The sequence below is a fragment of the Diceros bicornis genome, chromosome 14 (assembly GCF_020826845.1).
Source record: "Diceros bicornis minor isolate mBicDic1 chromosome 14, mDicBic1.mat.cur, whole genome shotgun sequence".
Lineage (NCBI taxonomy): Eukaryota > Metazoa > Chordata > Mammalia > Perissodactyla > Rhinocerotidae > Diceros > Diceros bicornis.
The window spans coordinates 63,351,687-63,367,297 of NC_080753.1; the positions used below are offsets into that span (position 1 = coordinate 63,351,687).

The window sequence follows — 15,611 nt, forward strand, 5'->3', positions numbered from 1 at the left end:
CTTTGTTTCCTTGATTCCAACAGTTCAACAGGTTGGTAGTTAGGAGCCTTCCTTTTGTTTTTCAGCAAGTGGCACTGTAGCACCAAGTTTTTGGTTTCTCTTAGCTGGTCAGGTTGGGTGCACATGCAGAAAAAAAAAAGGAAAGGGTGGTGGCAGAGCCAGGGGAGGTGTGTACTTAGCACCTGGGGCTTTGGGTGTGCCCATGGCCTGCTAGGAGGATCCTCAAATTGGGGTGGTCTCAGAGGCTGTGGATGGTCTTCTTGCCTCCTGGGGAAGAGAGCAGGAGATGCTTTTCTTCAGTTCTCTTTGTCTGCCTACTGCCCTTTCCTTTCTCTACCCCGGGTCACTGTAGTCTCTCCTCAGAGAGCACCTGGCCCCTCTAGCTGCAGCATGCATGGCCAGCCAGACCCCAACTCACCATCTTTACCCTCTACCTCCTCTGCCAGATAGGTTGTGCTGGCTCGCTGCCAGACTGGCCACTGCCTTTTGTGCTGCCACCAGCTCCATTGCCACTTCCCTCGCTCTGCTGTCTCCTCTACCATCCAATCCACCCACTTTTTGGTGCACAGATGGATGGATCCCTCAGGTGTCCTGGTGTGCTGTGCAGAGGCACTTTTTTTTTCAGTTATAGATGTCCCATTAGTTGTAAATCAAAGGGGAGACAAAAGGGAGCAATACGTGGTGCCTTGATGCTGACGTCACTCTGGATCCTCATATATTACAAGATTGGAGTCTTTGGGCCCTGGAGGTGTAGTGGGAGAAATTGCCTAACAGGGGTCAACAAACTATGGCCTGCAGGCCAAAGCCAGCCCACTACCTATTTTTTTAAAATAAAGTTTTATTGGGACACAGCCATGCTTATTTGTTTATATACGTCATGCTGCAACTGCAGAGTTGAGTAGTTGTCACAGAAACTGTATGGCCCACAAAGCTGAAAATATTTACTATCTGGCCCATAACAGAAGAAGTGTGCCAATTGCTGGCCAAGGAGGTGAGTGAGGTGGTAAAGACAGGGGGCCATCATGGCTGAGGCTAGTTCAGGTGAGCCTCCATGAGGCGCAGACAAAAAGCTGAAACAGAAACGTCTTTGGTTTCTTCTGTTTAATACAGAGTAACGTGCTATGCCAGAGAACTGGAGACTATAGCCTGCCTTCTGCTGTGCCTGCCGCACGGGGTTCAGTAAATTCACGGGAGCTAGTCTTACCTTACACAGGAGTCAGGAGCTGAGGAGGACGGTTGGGTAGGTTGTGGTCACTGTCCTCAGGCCTTTCTTACGTTCTGGCTAGGAATGCATTGGTGACAAATCCAGTTTTTTTCTAGTAAGATGTGTTAATTGTCCCGGCCCTTTCAGTTACTCCTGTCCTTTAGCTGTTTATTCATTTATTCAGCAGATGTGGGTTGAGGGCCTACGATGTGCCAGGCTTCATGCTAGATGCTATTACAGTGTGTACAAAACCAGCAAAGCATCCCTCTTCTCATGAAGCTTAAGTTTTTCTGGGGGAGAGACAGTAAGCATAAAGAAGAAAAGAGGAGCATATGAGATGGGGGGAGTGACTCAGAGGAAGAGCACAGTTGAGGGTGCAGTTGCAGGGTAGGGTCTTCACTGAGCGAAGACTAGAATGTGGCAAGGGGGTGTTGTCTCCAGGTTCTGGGGGATGAGCTTACTGGGCAGAGATGGAATGGCCTGGTTTGCCCAGGGAACCGTCAAGGGGCCCACGTGACTGCAGCAGACGAGCAAAGGGAGATGGGAGTAGAGGGCACGGGGGATGGTGAGCTCTTGTCACCATGATGGGTCACTTTAAGGACTTCAGCTTTCACTCCCTCGGAGTAGAGGGGGCGCCACGGAAGGGTGTGCAGCCAAAGAGTGACGTGACCTGACATAACGATTTGATTTGCTGGGTCCCCCCGGCCAGTGTGCTGAGAACAGCCGTGGGAGGAAAGCTCAGGAACAGGGAGATTACGTAGGGGGTTGTTGCGATGACCCCGGGCTCGGCTGACAGAAGTGGAGGTGGAAGAACAGGTCAGGTTTTGGTTGTATTTTAAAGGTAGAGCCAATATAATTTGCTAATGAGTCAGATGTGGTGTGTGAAAGACAGGGGTCAAGGATACGCCAGGGTTTTGACAACGGGGTGGATGGCATCATCGTCAACTGAGATGGGGGAACTTGTAGATGGAGCAGACCTGGAAGGGAACCCGAGGAGCCGAGTGTGACGTGTGACATTGGAGGTCTCTTTTATGTTCAGATGCAGGTATCAAGTAGGCAGTAAAATATGAGTCCAGATTCAGGGGAAGAGGTCTGGGCTAGAGATGGAGATATGGGAATTCTATGTAAAGTCATGAGACTGAATGAGATCACCGAGGGCAAAGCAACGTCATGATTGAGCCCTGGGTGCCCCAGGGTTTGGGGGTGAGGCAGTGAAGATAAGCCAGTAGAAGAGGGGGCTGACGTGGTGTTCTGGAAGCCAAGAGAGTATGTCTAGGGGCCCAGAGTGGCCAGCTCTGTCACATTTGTCCCTTGCGTCAACTGGGTCTTGTTTCAACTTAATATTGATCCATTTCTTTTACAGAATGAGGAGAAACCTGTGCAAATGATGTTTAAGAAATCTACCTTGAAAATGACCTACATAGGAGAAATATTCACCAAAGTTCTGATGCTTCCCTATGTCGGCAAAGAGCTGAATATGATCATCATGCTTCCGGATGAAAACACTGATTTGAAAATGGTAACGAGTGCTAAGCAGTAATCGTGCCGTGATGGCAAGGGAATCACGTCTGAACTGCTGCTTAGCAGTTCTCCCCACTTCCCAGTGAACTAGCTCTAGAGCTAGCATCCCTGCCCGCCACTGCCATCTCATACCGCATGGCGTAGAGCGTTCGCATCGTAGCAGCACCGTCCTAGATCTTACATCTTCAACTCTCTTCTTCTAGGTGGAAAAAGAACTTACTTATGAGAAATTCATAGAATGGACGAGGCCAGACATGATGGATGAAGAAGAGGTGGAAGTGTTCCTCCCTAGATTTAAACTGGAGGAGAATTACGACATGGAGGATGTCCTTCGAAGTCTGGGCATGACTGATGCCTTCGAGCAGACCAAGGCAGACTTTTCTGGAATGTCATCCAGGAGAGACCTGTATCTGTCCAAGGTCGTACATAGGTCCTTTGTGGAGGTCAACGAGGAAGGCACAGAGGCCGCAGCTGCCACTGCTGCCATCATGATGATGCGATGTATAAGAATCATCCCCAGGTTCTGTGCTGACCACCCCTTCCTTTTCTTTATCCAGCACAGCAAGACCAACGGTATTCTATTCTGTGGCCGATTCTTCTCCCCGTAAGGAAATGGTCGGCACTGTGTGGAGCCCTTCTCCTGTTTCCTAACGACCCCCTTTTCCTCTGACGCTTCACAGTGTGCCTGCAACCCAAAGTGACCTTTGGTGACAATCTCAAAATAAAGGGCCTATCTTTGAAATACTGTGTTCAGCGCTGTTGTGTATTTGTGTGTTTGCATGTTACGTGTTTTCTAGCATATGAAATTGCCGTTCAGGGAGTCTGTGGTCACCTTGGCAGGGGCAGCACTGGCTGCTTAGCACATCCCCTGCTCTGAGAGCTGCCGTCTGTCCCCTCCACCCTCACACCCATGCGAGGCCCCCTCGTCTACATCTTGGGCAGAGTGAGGCTCTTACAGCTGGCTGTGTTGCTCTTCTCCAGGCCCAGGAGGATAAATGGTGCCCCTCTCTCTCCTCTACTCAGTGGCACTGCTAGTGGGAGGCCACAAGGAGCTGCAGGGAGCAGGTCTCAGAGACACTCAGGGGGAACTCTATTCCAAAACTTGTGAGCTTTCCGGAAGCCAGCGCAGAGGCAGGGAGACCAGTTAACTCAGACCCATGAGAAATCAGTCCCATTTCCCCTGTGTGTTTCTGCTCTTATCGTAGTTTGCGTTCATGGGGATCTGTGGTCACATACCTGTTCAAATGCACAAGGATCCACTTTCCCTGAAAATTTAAAATTGCTAGCAAAGGCCAGAGATGATTAGACAGGTTCTGTTCACAGGAATGCAGTTTAAGACAACTTCGGGAGTATACACCAGATGACTTGCTATTTTACTGCGAGTATTAGAAAAAAAGAAGCGGCTAAGGTTTCTGCAGCCATTTGTGTTACTTTCTGGAAATGTGATCACCATGCTTAGCGACACGGGACCCAATTGATGCCTGAGCTTCAAGTGGGAGAGCTGTGCTGTGCTCCAGGGCGCAGCCGCAAGGACTTCTTCCACTGACCTAGTCACGAGCGTCAGAGCCTGGGCTCCCTCCCGTGTGACCCAAGCCAGCAGCTCAGCCACGGAGAGAGACTGGGACTGAGGAACCATTGATGAGTTATGAGTGGGATGAGAAGAGGAAAGAGGGGCTATGAGGGGTGGCTGGTTTCCTCACTGTCATCCTTCTCCCCGTCTGCACAGCACTATTTGTGTTTGCGTAGTGCAATAGTTTCAAACCACCAGGTGTCAAGGGGTCTGTCTTCCCTTTCCCTGGATGAGAACTTTCAGGAAATCTGCAGTAAGTTAGAAAAATGAATGCCAGTGGTCCTATCTGTTAGAGACCTCTAACAGTAAAACCGTGGCCGTGTGAAGATCGTGATGCACGTAGAATAAACAGCAGCAGCCGCTATAAGAGGCTCTGCGGGTCTCACTGAGTTACGTCACTTTAGCGTCTGTTAAATTGCCCTTGAAGATTTATCACTTGATATACGATTTCAGTAAGAAGCACAGTGGCGTGAAGGATGCTTCCACATCTTTTCTGAAATGGCACTAGGACACATTTCCATTATGTTGTGCAGTGTTTCTTGTAAGGATTTCCAACATAAAATCCTCCTGGGATTTAATTTTAGGAAAACGTTGGTCTCATCTGTTCACTAATGTTCACCCAGCACCTGCGTTGTATTAGGTTTTATGTGGATGATTTTATTTAATCCTCAGCAATGAGTAAACCCAGGAGCAATCTGAGCCCAGGAGGTTAAGTAACTTAACAGGTTTTTGCAGCTAGCAAATGGGGAGAACCCGGGTCTAAGGTCAACTCCCAGTCTCGCCTCCTTCCAGGGGCTGAGCAGCTTGCAGACAAGGCATTTCGGGGGGCCGAGTGGAAACCGCAGCTCCCACCAGTAGGGCAGGGGCGGGAAACGTCTCTGCCCCTACAGGAAGTCTCAGTTGTCTCTTTCTGGTCTCCCATTTGAGAAGTGGGGCTCGGTCGTTTCTATCACCGAAGGCACGTGAAACTGGACCCCGAACGAGGGTGCTGGATGTAGAGCTCGGGCCAGGTGTAGCCTGCTCTTTGAGCCCCCGCCCGCTTGGTGGCCCCTGCAGGGTCGCCCCCGTCTCTCCGCGCCGCGGTTCTCAGAGTAGGGGCGGCAGGACAGCGGCCGAAGACGGGGCCCGGGCGTTGGATGCGTGGGGGCCCAGGGCAGACAGGCAGGGGTGGCCCGAGGCGCCGGGCGGAGACCCGTGCCCGCTGCGCGCAGACCACCGGCAGGCGGCGGCCAGACCGCAGAGCCCAGGTGGAAGGGGATGGAGGGCCGGGGGCTTGTGCACAAGCTGACCCGACCTGATACGCCGGTGAGTGGGCAGCCCGGAGCTGGGTCCCCAGGACTCGGCCCGGGGCGCCCCTGCCAGAAGGGGGCGGGAGGCAGGGCACCGGGGGTGGAGAATCTCAGGAAGGGGTCTGCACAGGAGCTGGGATTTGGACGCACCTCCAGAGGCCGATGGGGTCTGTGCCCAGCTGGGCTCCCCACTGGGAGGAAGGCCTGTTCGCAGCGCACAAGACTCAGGCTCAGGACGCGGGGCATGTCTCAAGTACGTGGCAGTATTAGGGGTGGTTTTTGCTTAATTTTTTGGATGTATATACTTTTGTACTTTTAAAATTTTCTACAATGAGCATGTATTCTTGTATAATCAGAAAAAAATATTATTTAAAAACTATGTACAAGAAAGAAAAGCTTTCTGTTATATTTAAATATTGTGGAATTGTGTGGGGCGGGGGGCTGTGTCTGTTCTTTCTTTTGTTTTTTTGACTGTAGTCACCATGCTGTGCATTACATCCCTAGGACTTATGTATCTTATAACTGGAAGTTTGTACCTTTTGACCATCTTCACCCATTTTGCTCACCTTCTCCCTCCCCACCCCCTCCATCTGTCCTCTGTATCTATGAATTTGGGTTTTTTTTTTTTCATTTTTTTAAATTCCACATATAAGTGAGATCATACAGTATTTGTCTTTTCCTGTCTGACTTATTTCACTTAGCATGATGCCCTCGAGGTCCGTGCATGGTTGTCACAAATGGCAGGATGTCCTTCTTTTTTATGACTGAATAAGTAATGCTCCTTGTCTTAGGTATTATAAATAATGCTGAAATGAACAAGGGATGCAGATATCTTTCCAAGATAGTGTTTTGTTTCCTTGGGTTCAGTACCCAGAAGTGGAATTGCTGGATCACATTGTAGTTCTATTTTTAATTTTTTGAGGATCCTCCATACTGTTTTCCATAATGGCTGCAATAATTTACATTCCCACCAATGGTGCACAAGGGTTCTCTTTTCTCCACATCCTCACCCACACTTGTTATTTCCAGTCTTTTTGATAATAGCCATTCTAACAGGTGGGAGGTGAGAGCTCATTGTGGTTTTGATTTGCATTTCCCTGATGATGAGTGATGTTGAGCACCTTCTCATGTACCTTTGGTCATCTGTATGTCTTCTTTGGGAAAATGTCTATTCAGATCCTCTGACCATATTTTATTGGATTGTTTTTTTGCTATTGAGTTGTATGAATTCTTTATGTATTTTGGATATTAACCCCTTATCAGATATGTAATTTGCAAATATTTTCTCCCATTCCATCGGTTGCCTTTTCATTTTGTTGATGGTTTCCTTTGCTGTGCAGAAGCTTTTTAGTTTGATGTAGGCCCACTTGTTTGTTGTTGGTTTTGTTGCCTTTGCTTTTGGTGTTAAATCCAAAAAATCATCACCAAGACCTATGTCAAGGAGCTTACCATCTATGTTTCTTCCAGAAGTTTTATGGTTTCAGGTCTTACATTTAAGTCTTTAATCCATTTTGAGTTGATGTTTGTGTATGGTATAAGACAGTGGTCCAGTTTTAATCTTTTGCATGTGGACTGTTCAGTTTTCCCAAACGATTTATTGAAGAGACTGTCCTTTTCCCATTGTATATTCTTGGCTCCTTTGTCATAAATTAATTGACCATATGTATGGGTTTATTTCTGGGCTCTCTATTTTGTCCCAATTGACCTGTGTGTCTGTTTTCATGCCAATACCATACAGTTTTGATTATTATCGCTTTCTAATATAGTTTGAAATCAGGAAGTGTGATGCCTCCAGCTTTGTTCTTTCTCAAGATTGCTTTTGCTATTTGGGGTCTTTTGTGGTTCCATACAAATTTTAAGATTTTTTTTTTCTATTTCTGTGAAAAATGCTGTTGGACTTTTGATACAGATTGCACTGAATCTGTAGATTGCTTTGAGTAGTATGGACATTTTAACAATATTAATTCTTCTGATCCATGAGCACAGAATATCTTTTCATTTATGTGTCTTCTTCAGTTTCTTTTATCAGTGTCTTATAGTTTTCAGTGTACACGTCTTTCACCTCCTTGGTTAAATTTATTCCTAGGTATTTTATTCTTGTTGATGCAATTGTAAATGACGTTAATTTCTTAATTTCTCTTTCTGATAGTTCATTGGTAGTGTATAGAAAAGCAACAGATTTTTGTATTGATTTTGTATCCTGCAACTTTACTGAATTTGTTTATTCTAACAGGTTTTTGGTGGAGTCTTTAGGGTTTTTATATATATATATATATATATAATATCATGTTATTTACCTTTAGAGACAATTTTACTTCTTTCCAATTTGGATGCCTTTTATTTCTGTTTTCTTGACTAATTGCTTTGGGTGAGACTTCCAGTACTATGTTGAATAAAAGTGGTAAGAGTGGGCATCCTTGTCATGTTCCTGATATTAGAGGAAAAGCTTTCAGTTTTTCACGTTTGAGTATGATGTTAGCTGTGGGCTTGTCATACATGGCCTTTATTATGTTATGTTCCCTCTATACCTAGTTTGTTGATCATTTTGATCACAAATTGATGTTGAATTTTATCAAGTCCTTTTTCTGCATCTATTGAGATTATCATATGATTTAATCCTTCATTTTGTTAATGTGGTGTATCAGATTGATTGATTTGCAGATGTTGAACCATCCTTGCATCTCTGGAATAAATCTCACTTGATCATGGTGTATGATCCTTTTAGTGTATTGTTGAATTCAGTTTGTTAATATTTTGGGAGAAGGTTCTTTCCTTTTAAGTCATCATAAATACCTGCAAAGGTTTTTTTCTCTCTCACATTTCTCCCATCTCATCCCCCTTCTCCCAGAAGTTTTATATCAATTTATTCTTCTTTGAAACTACTCAGCCTGAAGTAATCAGTGCAAGCACAATTCTGGTCTGGATAGCCCTCCCAGAACTTAAATTCCACATAAGTGAGATCATACAGTATTTGTCTTTTCCTGTCTGACTTATTTCACTTAGCATGATGCCCTCAAGGTCTGTGCATGGTTATCACAAATGGCAGGATTTCTCCTTCTTTATGACTGAATATAATGGCTGACAGTGGTCATGCAGATGGTGGCCAGAGCCAAGGAATGAGATCCCTGTCCTTGGACACATTTCAATATCTTTATTTTCAGTAAAATGCTTTGACTACTTATTATTCTTTCTGAAGCTTTAATGCCTAATCTGAGGAAAGGAGAGTGGAATTTAAGTTCAGGGCAATTATGTTACCAGTTTTCTTGAAATTCACAACTATAAAATTATACACATGGGAGAGAAAACATACATTTTAAAGAAAAGGGTAAATATAAACAGAGAAAAGCTTGGATTCTCTTTTCCATGTCATTTGGAGACATTTTGAAAGAACATGTCAGCCGTCAGGGGAAGTAATCACGTCTATTCAAGACTGTTTCGTTGGCCATGTGCACAAATTCTAATTCAACTTTTTGCAAAGTTGAAAACCCTTTAACTTTATGTACGTCTCTAGTAAAACTTTCTCTTTCTTAATTAAAATAAACCTGCTAATTTAGCACTTTAAATACACTATCTTGGTGGTCAAAGGCAGACTGGATTTAGCTTCCACAGGCTCTTGATTGCACCCCCATCTCTGCACAGCAGTCCCTGAGGAAGCTCTGGGTGGCTGGATGCATGCACGTGTTACTTTGCTAAGAGGTTGGGGGCTTAAAGGGAAATGAATGCTGAAAGTAAGTGTTATGGCTTCTCTGTGAAATTGCAGGTCATGTAAAATATCCTTTTTTAAAAATACATTTCCTTTTCTTCCCTCATTCTTAGAGGAAACAGATAAACACACAACTGGATTGGATTAGAGAACAACTTGCACGTTTTTCGGAAAACATAGTTGGAATTGGTATTTTCAGTGTATGAACCCCATTAACACCTATACACATCTATGTAACATGAAATATTAAAGTGCGAAATCACATGTATTTGCTGGGTATGTAGTGTGTCCAAACTGGGACACCTGACAATGAAAGGGGTTCGTGAAAATAATTGCTTGTTTTATTTTTAAAAATTTATTTAATGACCTCCAGTTTGTTTGTGTTAATGTGGAACTAAAAATGATTCTTGTCAAAATGGTTTTTAAAAATATATTTAAAAAACAGTAATAATGTGTATACAAGTCACTTAGCATAGTGCCTAGCAATAAATTGTTTGTATTAAAATAAATAAATATTTTTAAAAAGATATATAACATATCTGTATAAATTACGGCAAAATTTTAAAAATGTGTTCTCTAAATGTTTAAAACGTATATTTTAATCTGTTTCTTAGCTGAATTTTCCCCTAATAAATGCCACTGTTACTTCTTCTCAAAAATATATTTTTCAAGATGATCTTATTAAAAATTTTTAATAAATTTTCCCATACAACTTTTCATGCATTATATTGTTAATACGTTTGAAATTACTGTCATCAGTTGGTGCGTGTCTGCTGACGAGCACTTGTGGTTTTGTGGGCGTGGGAACTGTGTAGCCGCGGGGCCCCTCTCAGAAGGCCCACTCGTGGTTTAATGCTCTTCTGTCAATGTCTTGAAATTCTTAATTTTTGAACAGAGGGCTCTAGGTTTTTATTTTGCACTGGACTTTCACATTATGTGGCTAGTCCTGCTGTAGACTATGGTGTTTTTTATTGAGGAAACATTCTTTCGTCAGGTACTGAGGGACTTGGTAAGTTCAGAGCAAATTCTGAGAAAAGAAGGATCTAGTCAATTCTATTTTTTTCATATTAAAATGTGTAAATATTTTGGTTTGAATATTTCCATCGTGCAGTCTTTTCCTCTCCATACGGCATGTGTTTCTTTAGCAAATACTTTTGCTGGATAAAACTTACCAAATGATTTATCTATATAATTCTTTGGAAGTTTCCCCAGATTTATACTCTGCAAAAATTTTGAACTTCTCACTTTCATTGTATTCTAATATAGAGTATAAATTTATCCAATTAAAGATGGGAACTCTATCTAAAGATTCTTCCCACAAATCAAGATGTCCCAAAATTCAGTGGAATTTCAGAATTAAGTCCTGTATACCAGAGTCATGTTATTTAATTTCTTTAGTTCCTCCCTTGTTTTTGTATGTATAACTTGGAATATCTTCCTGTTTGCAAATTTTGTTTTTTGATGATTTCAAGTAACTAAAAGCTTCCAGAATTAAAATTTGGGTTCTCCACTCTTTGAATATTTTTAAGTATTTCTAGCTGATTTTGATCAAAATGCACCTGAAATTTAGAAGACTCAGTTCAACAAAGGTTAATATCATCGTAGGACATTTAAGCTGATTTGAAATCATCCTTCAGAAGAGCACATGTAACTATATTCCAGCCGCTGATCGGCAGCAAAGAGGAAAAGCATGTACTGGCATGTTGACATATATTTTGCATTAATCAGCTTCATCACAAATATTTTGTAGTTTTGATTATATAAAGAATGCTTATAAATTTGGTCAACTACAGATTCTATTTTGATTGGAAGAATATTGCAGTTTGGTTACTACAGTCTGAATTGTTTGTATATCATAACCAACTCTAAAGTCATTTCTTCTCCAAAGGTTTTTAATTTAGTAAGAATATTATTTTTACACAGGGTTGTGTTCCATCAAAATTTGATTCATATTGTCACTGCAAAAATCTTCATTCATTCACACTTTAACTAAATTTATAACAGCATTCATTCACAAAGTATTATACATTTCACCTCTGGGAGAGAGGACTTCTAAAAGCTTAATTTTGATTCTGTCTCTGAATTAGATGAAAAACTTACACTGCTTCTTTATTTGAACCATTTGATGAAACTGGCTTGAACAGAATGAAAGTTTTTCTTCTGCTAACAGAGCCAACACTTTCACATATTGCTTTACTTTTTTTTTTTATTGTGAAATTTTTGTTGTACATTATTGTTTGTCAGTCACCATATAAATGCATCTCTCCACCCCTTGTGCCCACCCCCCACCCCCCTTGCCCCTGGTAACCACAATACAGTTTTCTCTGTCCGTGTGTTGGTTTATCTTCCACATATAAGTGAAATCACGCAGTGTTTGTCTTTTTCTGGCTTATTTCGCTTAACGTAATACCCTCCAGGTCCATCCATGTTGTTGCAAATGGGATGATTTTGTCTTTCTTTATGGCTGAGTAGTATTCTATGGTATATATATACCACATCTTTATCCAGTCATCAGTTGAGGGACACTTGGGTTGCTTTCATGTCTTGGCTATAGTGAATAATGCTGCAATGAACATAGTGGTGCATAAGCCTCTTTGGATTGTTGATTTCAGGTTGGTTGCGTAGATACCCAGTAGTGGGATAGCTGGATCATAAGGTATTTCTATTTTTAATTTTTTGAGGAATCTCCATACTGATTTCCATAGAGGCTGCACCAGTTTGCATTCCCACCAGCAGTGGATTAGGGTTCCCATTTCTCCACAGCCCCTCCAGCATTTGTTGTTTTTTGTCTTGGTGATTGTAGCCATTCTAACGGGTGTAAGATGATATCTTAGTGTGGTTTTGATTTGCATTTCCCTGATGATTAGTGATGTTGAGCATCTTTCCATGTGCCTATTGGCCATCCGTGCATCTTCTTTGGAGAAGTGTCTGTTCATTTCCTCTGCCCGTTTATTGATCGGGTTCTTTATTATTTTGTTGTTCAGTTGCATGAGTTCTTTATATATTATGGAGATTAATCCCTTGTCGGATATATGGTTTGCAAACATTTTTTCCCAGCTGGTGGGTTGCCTGTTCATTTTGATCCTGGTTTCATTTGCCTTGTAGAAGCTCTTTAATCTTATGAAGTCCCACTTGTTTATTTTTTCTTTTGTTTCCCTTGTCTGAGTAGATATGGAATTCGAGAAGATCCCTTTATGGTCCATGAAAAATAGTCTACTACCTATATTTTCCTCCAGGAGTTTTATAGTTTCAGGTCTCACCTTCAGGTCTTTGATCCATTTTGAGTTAATTTTTGTGTATGGGGAAAGAAGATGGTCTACTTTCATTCTTTTGCAAGTGCCTGTCCAGTTTTCCAGCACCGTTTATTGAAGAGACTTTCCTTTCTCTGCTGTACCTCCTTAGCTCCTTTGACAAAGATTAGCTGGCTGTAAATGTGATGTTTTATTTCTGGACTTTCAATTCTGTTCCATTGATCTCTGTGTCTGTTTTTGTATCAGTACCACGCTGTTTTAATTTACTCTCGCTTTGTAAATTTTGAAGTCAGGAATTGTGATGCCTCCAGCTTTGTTCTTCTTTTTCAGGATTGCTTTAGCTATTTGGGGTCTTTTGTTGCCCCATATGAATTTTACTATTTTTTGTTCTATTTCCGTGAAGAATGTCCTTGGGATTCTGATGGGGATTGCATTGAATCTGTAGATTGCTTTAGGTAGTATGGACATTTTAACTATGTTTATTCTTCCAATCCAAGTGCATGGAATAGTTTTCCATTTCTTTATGTCACCATTGATTTCACTCAATAATCTGTTATAGTTTTCATTGTATAGGTCTTTCACTTCCTTGGTTAAATTTTTTTTTTAATTTTTTGTTTATTGCAGTAACATTGGTTTATAACATTGTAAAAATTTCAGGTGTACATCATTATACTTCTATTTTTGCATAGATTACATCATGTTCACCACCAAAATACTAATTACAACCCATCACCACACACATGTACCAAATTATCCCTTTCACCCTCCTTCCTCCCCCCTTCCCCTCTGGTAACCACCAATCCAATCTCTGTCCCTATGTGTTTGTTTATTGTTGTTATTATCTACTACTTAATGAAGGAAATCATACGGTATTTGACCTTCTGCCTCTGACTTATTTCACTTTGCATTATACCCTCGATGTCCATCCATGTTGTCACTCCTTGGTTAAATTTATTCCTAGATATTTTATTCTTTTTGTTGCAGTTGTAAATGGGATTGTCTTCTTGAGTTCTCTTTCTGTTAGTTAGTTTTTGGTATAAAGAAATGCAACTGGTTTCTGTAAGTTGATTTTGAATCCTTCATCTTTGCTATAGACCCTGCATCTTTGCTGTAGTTGTTGATTATTTCTGATAGTTTTCCAATGGGTTCTTTAGGGTTTTCTCTATATAAGATCATGTCATCTGCAAACAGTGAGAGTTTCACTTCTTTGTTGCCTATTTGGATTCCTTTTATTCCTTTTTCTTGTCTAATTGCTCTGGCCAGAACCTCCTTCAACTGTGTTGAATAAGAGTGGCCAGAGTGGGCACACTTGTCTTATTCCTGTTTTCAGATGGATGGCTTTCGGTTTTTCCCCATTGAGTGTGATGTTGGCTGTGGGTTTGTCACATATGGCCTTTACTATGTTAGGGCACTTTCCTTCTATACCCATTTTGTTGAGAGTTTTTATCATAAATGGATGTTGGATCTTGTCAAATGCCTTCTCTGCATCTATTGAGATGATCATATGGTTTTTATTCCTCGTTTTGTTAATGTTAATGTGGTGTAGCACATTGATTGATTTGCAGATGTTGAACCATCGCTGTGTCCCTGGTATAAATCCCACTTGATCATGGTGTATGATCTTTTTAATGTATTTCTGTATTCGGTTTGCCAATATTTTGTTGAGGATTTTTGCATCTAGGTTCATCAGGGATATTGGTCTGTAGTTTTCCTTCTTAGTATTTTCTTTGTCTGGCTTTGGTATCAGGGTGATCTTGGCCTCATAGAATGTGTTGGGAAGTGTTCCATCTTCCTCTATTTTTGGAATAGTTCGAGAAGGATAGGTATTAAATCTTCTTTGAATGTTTGGTAAAATTCTCCAGAGAAGCCATCTGGTCCTGGACTTTTACTTTTGGGGAAGTTTCTGATTACTGTTTCAATCTCTTTACTTGTGATTGGTCCATTCAGATTCTCTATTTCTTCTTGATTCAGTGTTGGGAGGTTGTATGAGTCTAAGAATTTACTATTTCTTCTAGATTGTCTGATTTCTTGGCATATAGTTTTTCATAGTATTCTCTTATAATCCTTTGTATTTCTGTGGTATCTGTTGTAATTTCTCCTTTTTCATTTCCAATTTTATTTATTTGAGCCTTCTCTCTTTTTTTCTTGGTGAGTCTGGCTAAGGGTTTGTCAATTTTGTTTATCTTCTCAAAGAACCAGCTCTTTGTTTCATTGATCCTTTCTACTGTTTTTTTGATTTCAATTTCATTTATTTCTGCTCTGATTTTTATTATTTCCCTCCTTCTGCTGACTTTAGGCTTTGTTTGTTCCTCTTTTTCTAATTCTGTTAGGCTTAGTTTGAGGTTGCTTATTTGGGCTTTATCTTGTTTGTTAAGGTGGGCCTATGTTGCTATGAGTTTCCCTCTCAGGACTGCTTTTGCTGCATCCCATATGGGTTGGTATGGATTACCTTCATTTTCATTTGTCTCTGGATATGATTTGATTTCTCCTTTAATTTCATTGAGATCCATTGGTTGTTCAGTAGCATGTTGTTGAGTCTCCACAGCTTTGTCACTTTCCCGGTTTTTTTCTTATAGTTGATTTCCAGCTTCATGGTGTTATGGTTGGAAAAGATGCTTGTTATGATTTCAATCTTAAATTTATGTAAACATGCCTGCTTTCCCAACATATGGTCTATTCTTGAGAATGTTCCATGTGTGCTTGAGAAGAATGTGTACTCTGCTGTGTTTGGATGGAGTGCTCTCTCTATATCTATTAAGTCCGTCTCATCAAACTTTTCATTTAAGTCCATTATTTCCTTATTGATTTTCTGTCTGGATGATCTATCCATTGATGAAAGTGGGGTGTTAAGATCCGCTACTATTATTGTGTTGTCGTTAATGTCTCCTTTTAGGTTTGTTAATATTTGCTTTATATACCTTGGTGCTCCTATGTTGGGTGCAGATATATTTAAAAGTGATATGTCTTCTGGGTGGAGTATCCCTTTTGTCATTATATATTGCCCCTCTGTCTCTCATTACCTGTTTTATGTTGAAGTCTACTTTGTCTGATATAAATATGGCAACACCTGCTT

At 41.4% G+C, this 15,611-nt stretch overlaps 1 protein-coding gene across 3 annotated transcripts in view; it reads left to right on the forward strand.

Moving 5' to 3' along the window:
- The window catches only part of SERPINB6 (serpin family B member 6), a 29,710-nt gene extending 26,240 nt beyond the window's left edge, over window positions 1-3,470 (forward strand). For all 3 annotated transcript variants that reach the window (XM_058555379.1, XM_058555380.1, XM_058555377.1), the window contains exons 6-7: window positions 2,568-2,723; window positions 2,929-3,470. In XM_058555379.1, coding sequence (XP_058411362.1) covers window positions 2,568-2,723; window positions 2,929-3,333 — 561 coding nt within the window. In that variant the 3' untranslated portion in view covers window positions 3,334-3,470. The remainder of the gene's footprint in view (window positions 1-2,567; window positions 2,724-2,928) is intronic.
- Window positions 3,471-15,611: the final 12,141 nt, after the last annotated feature.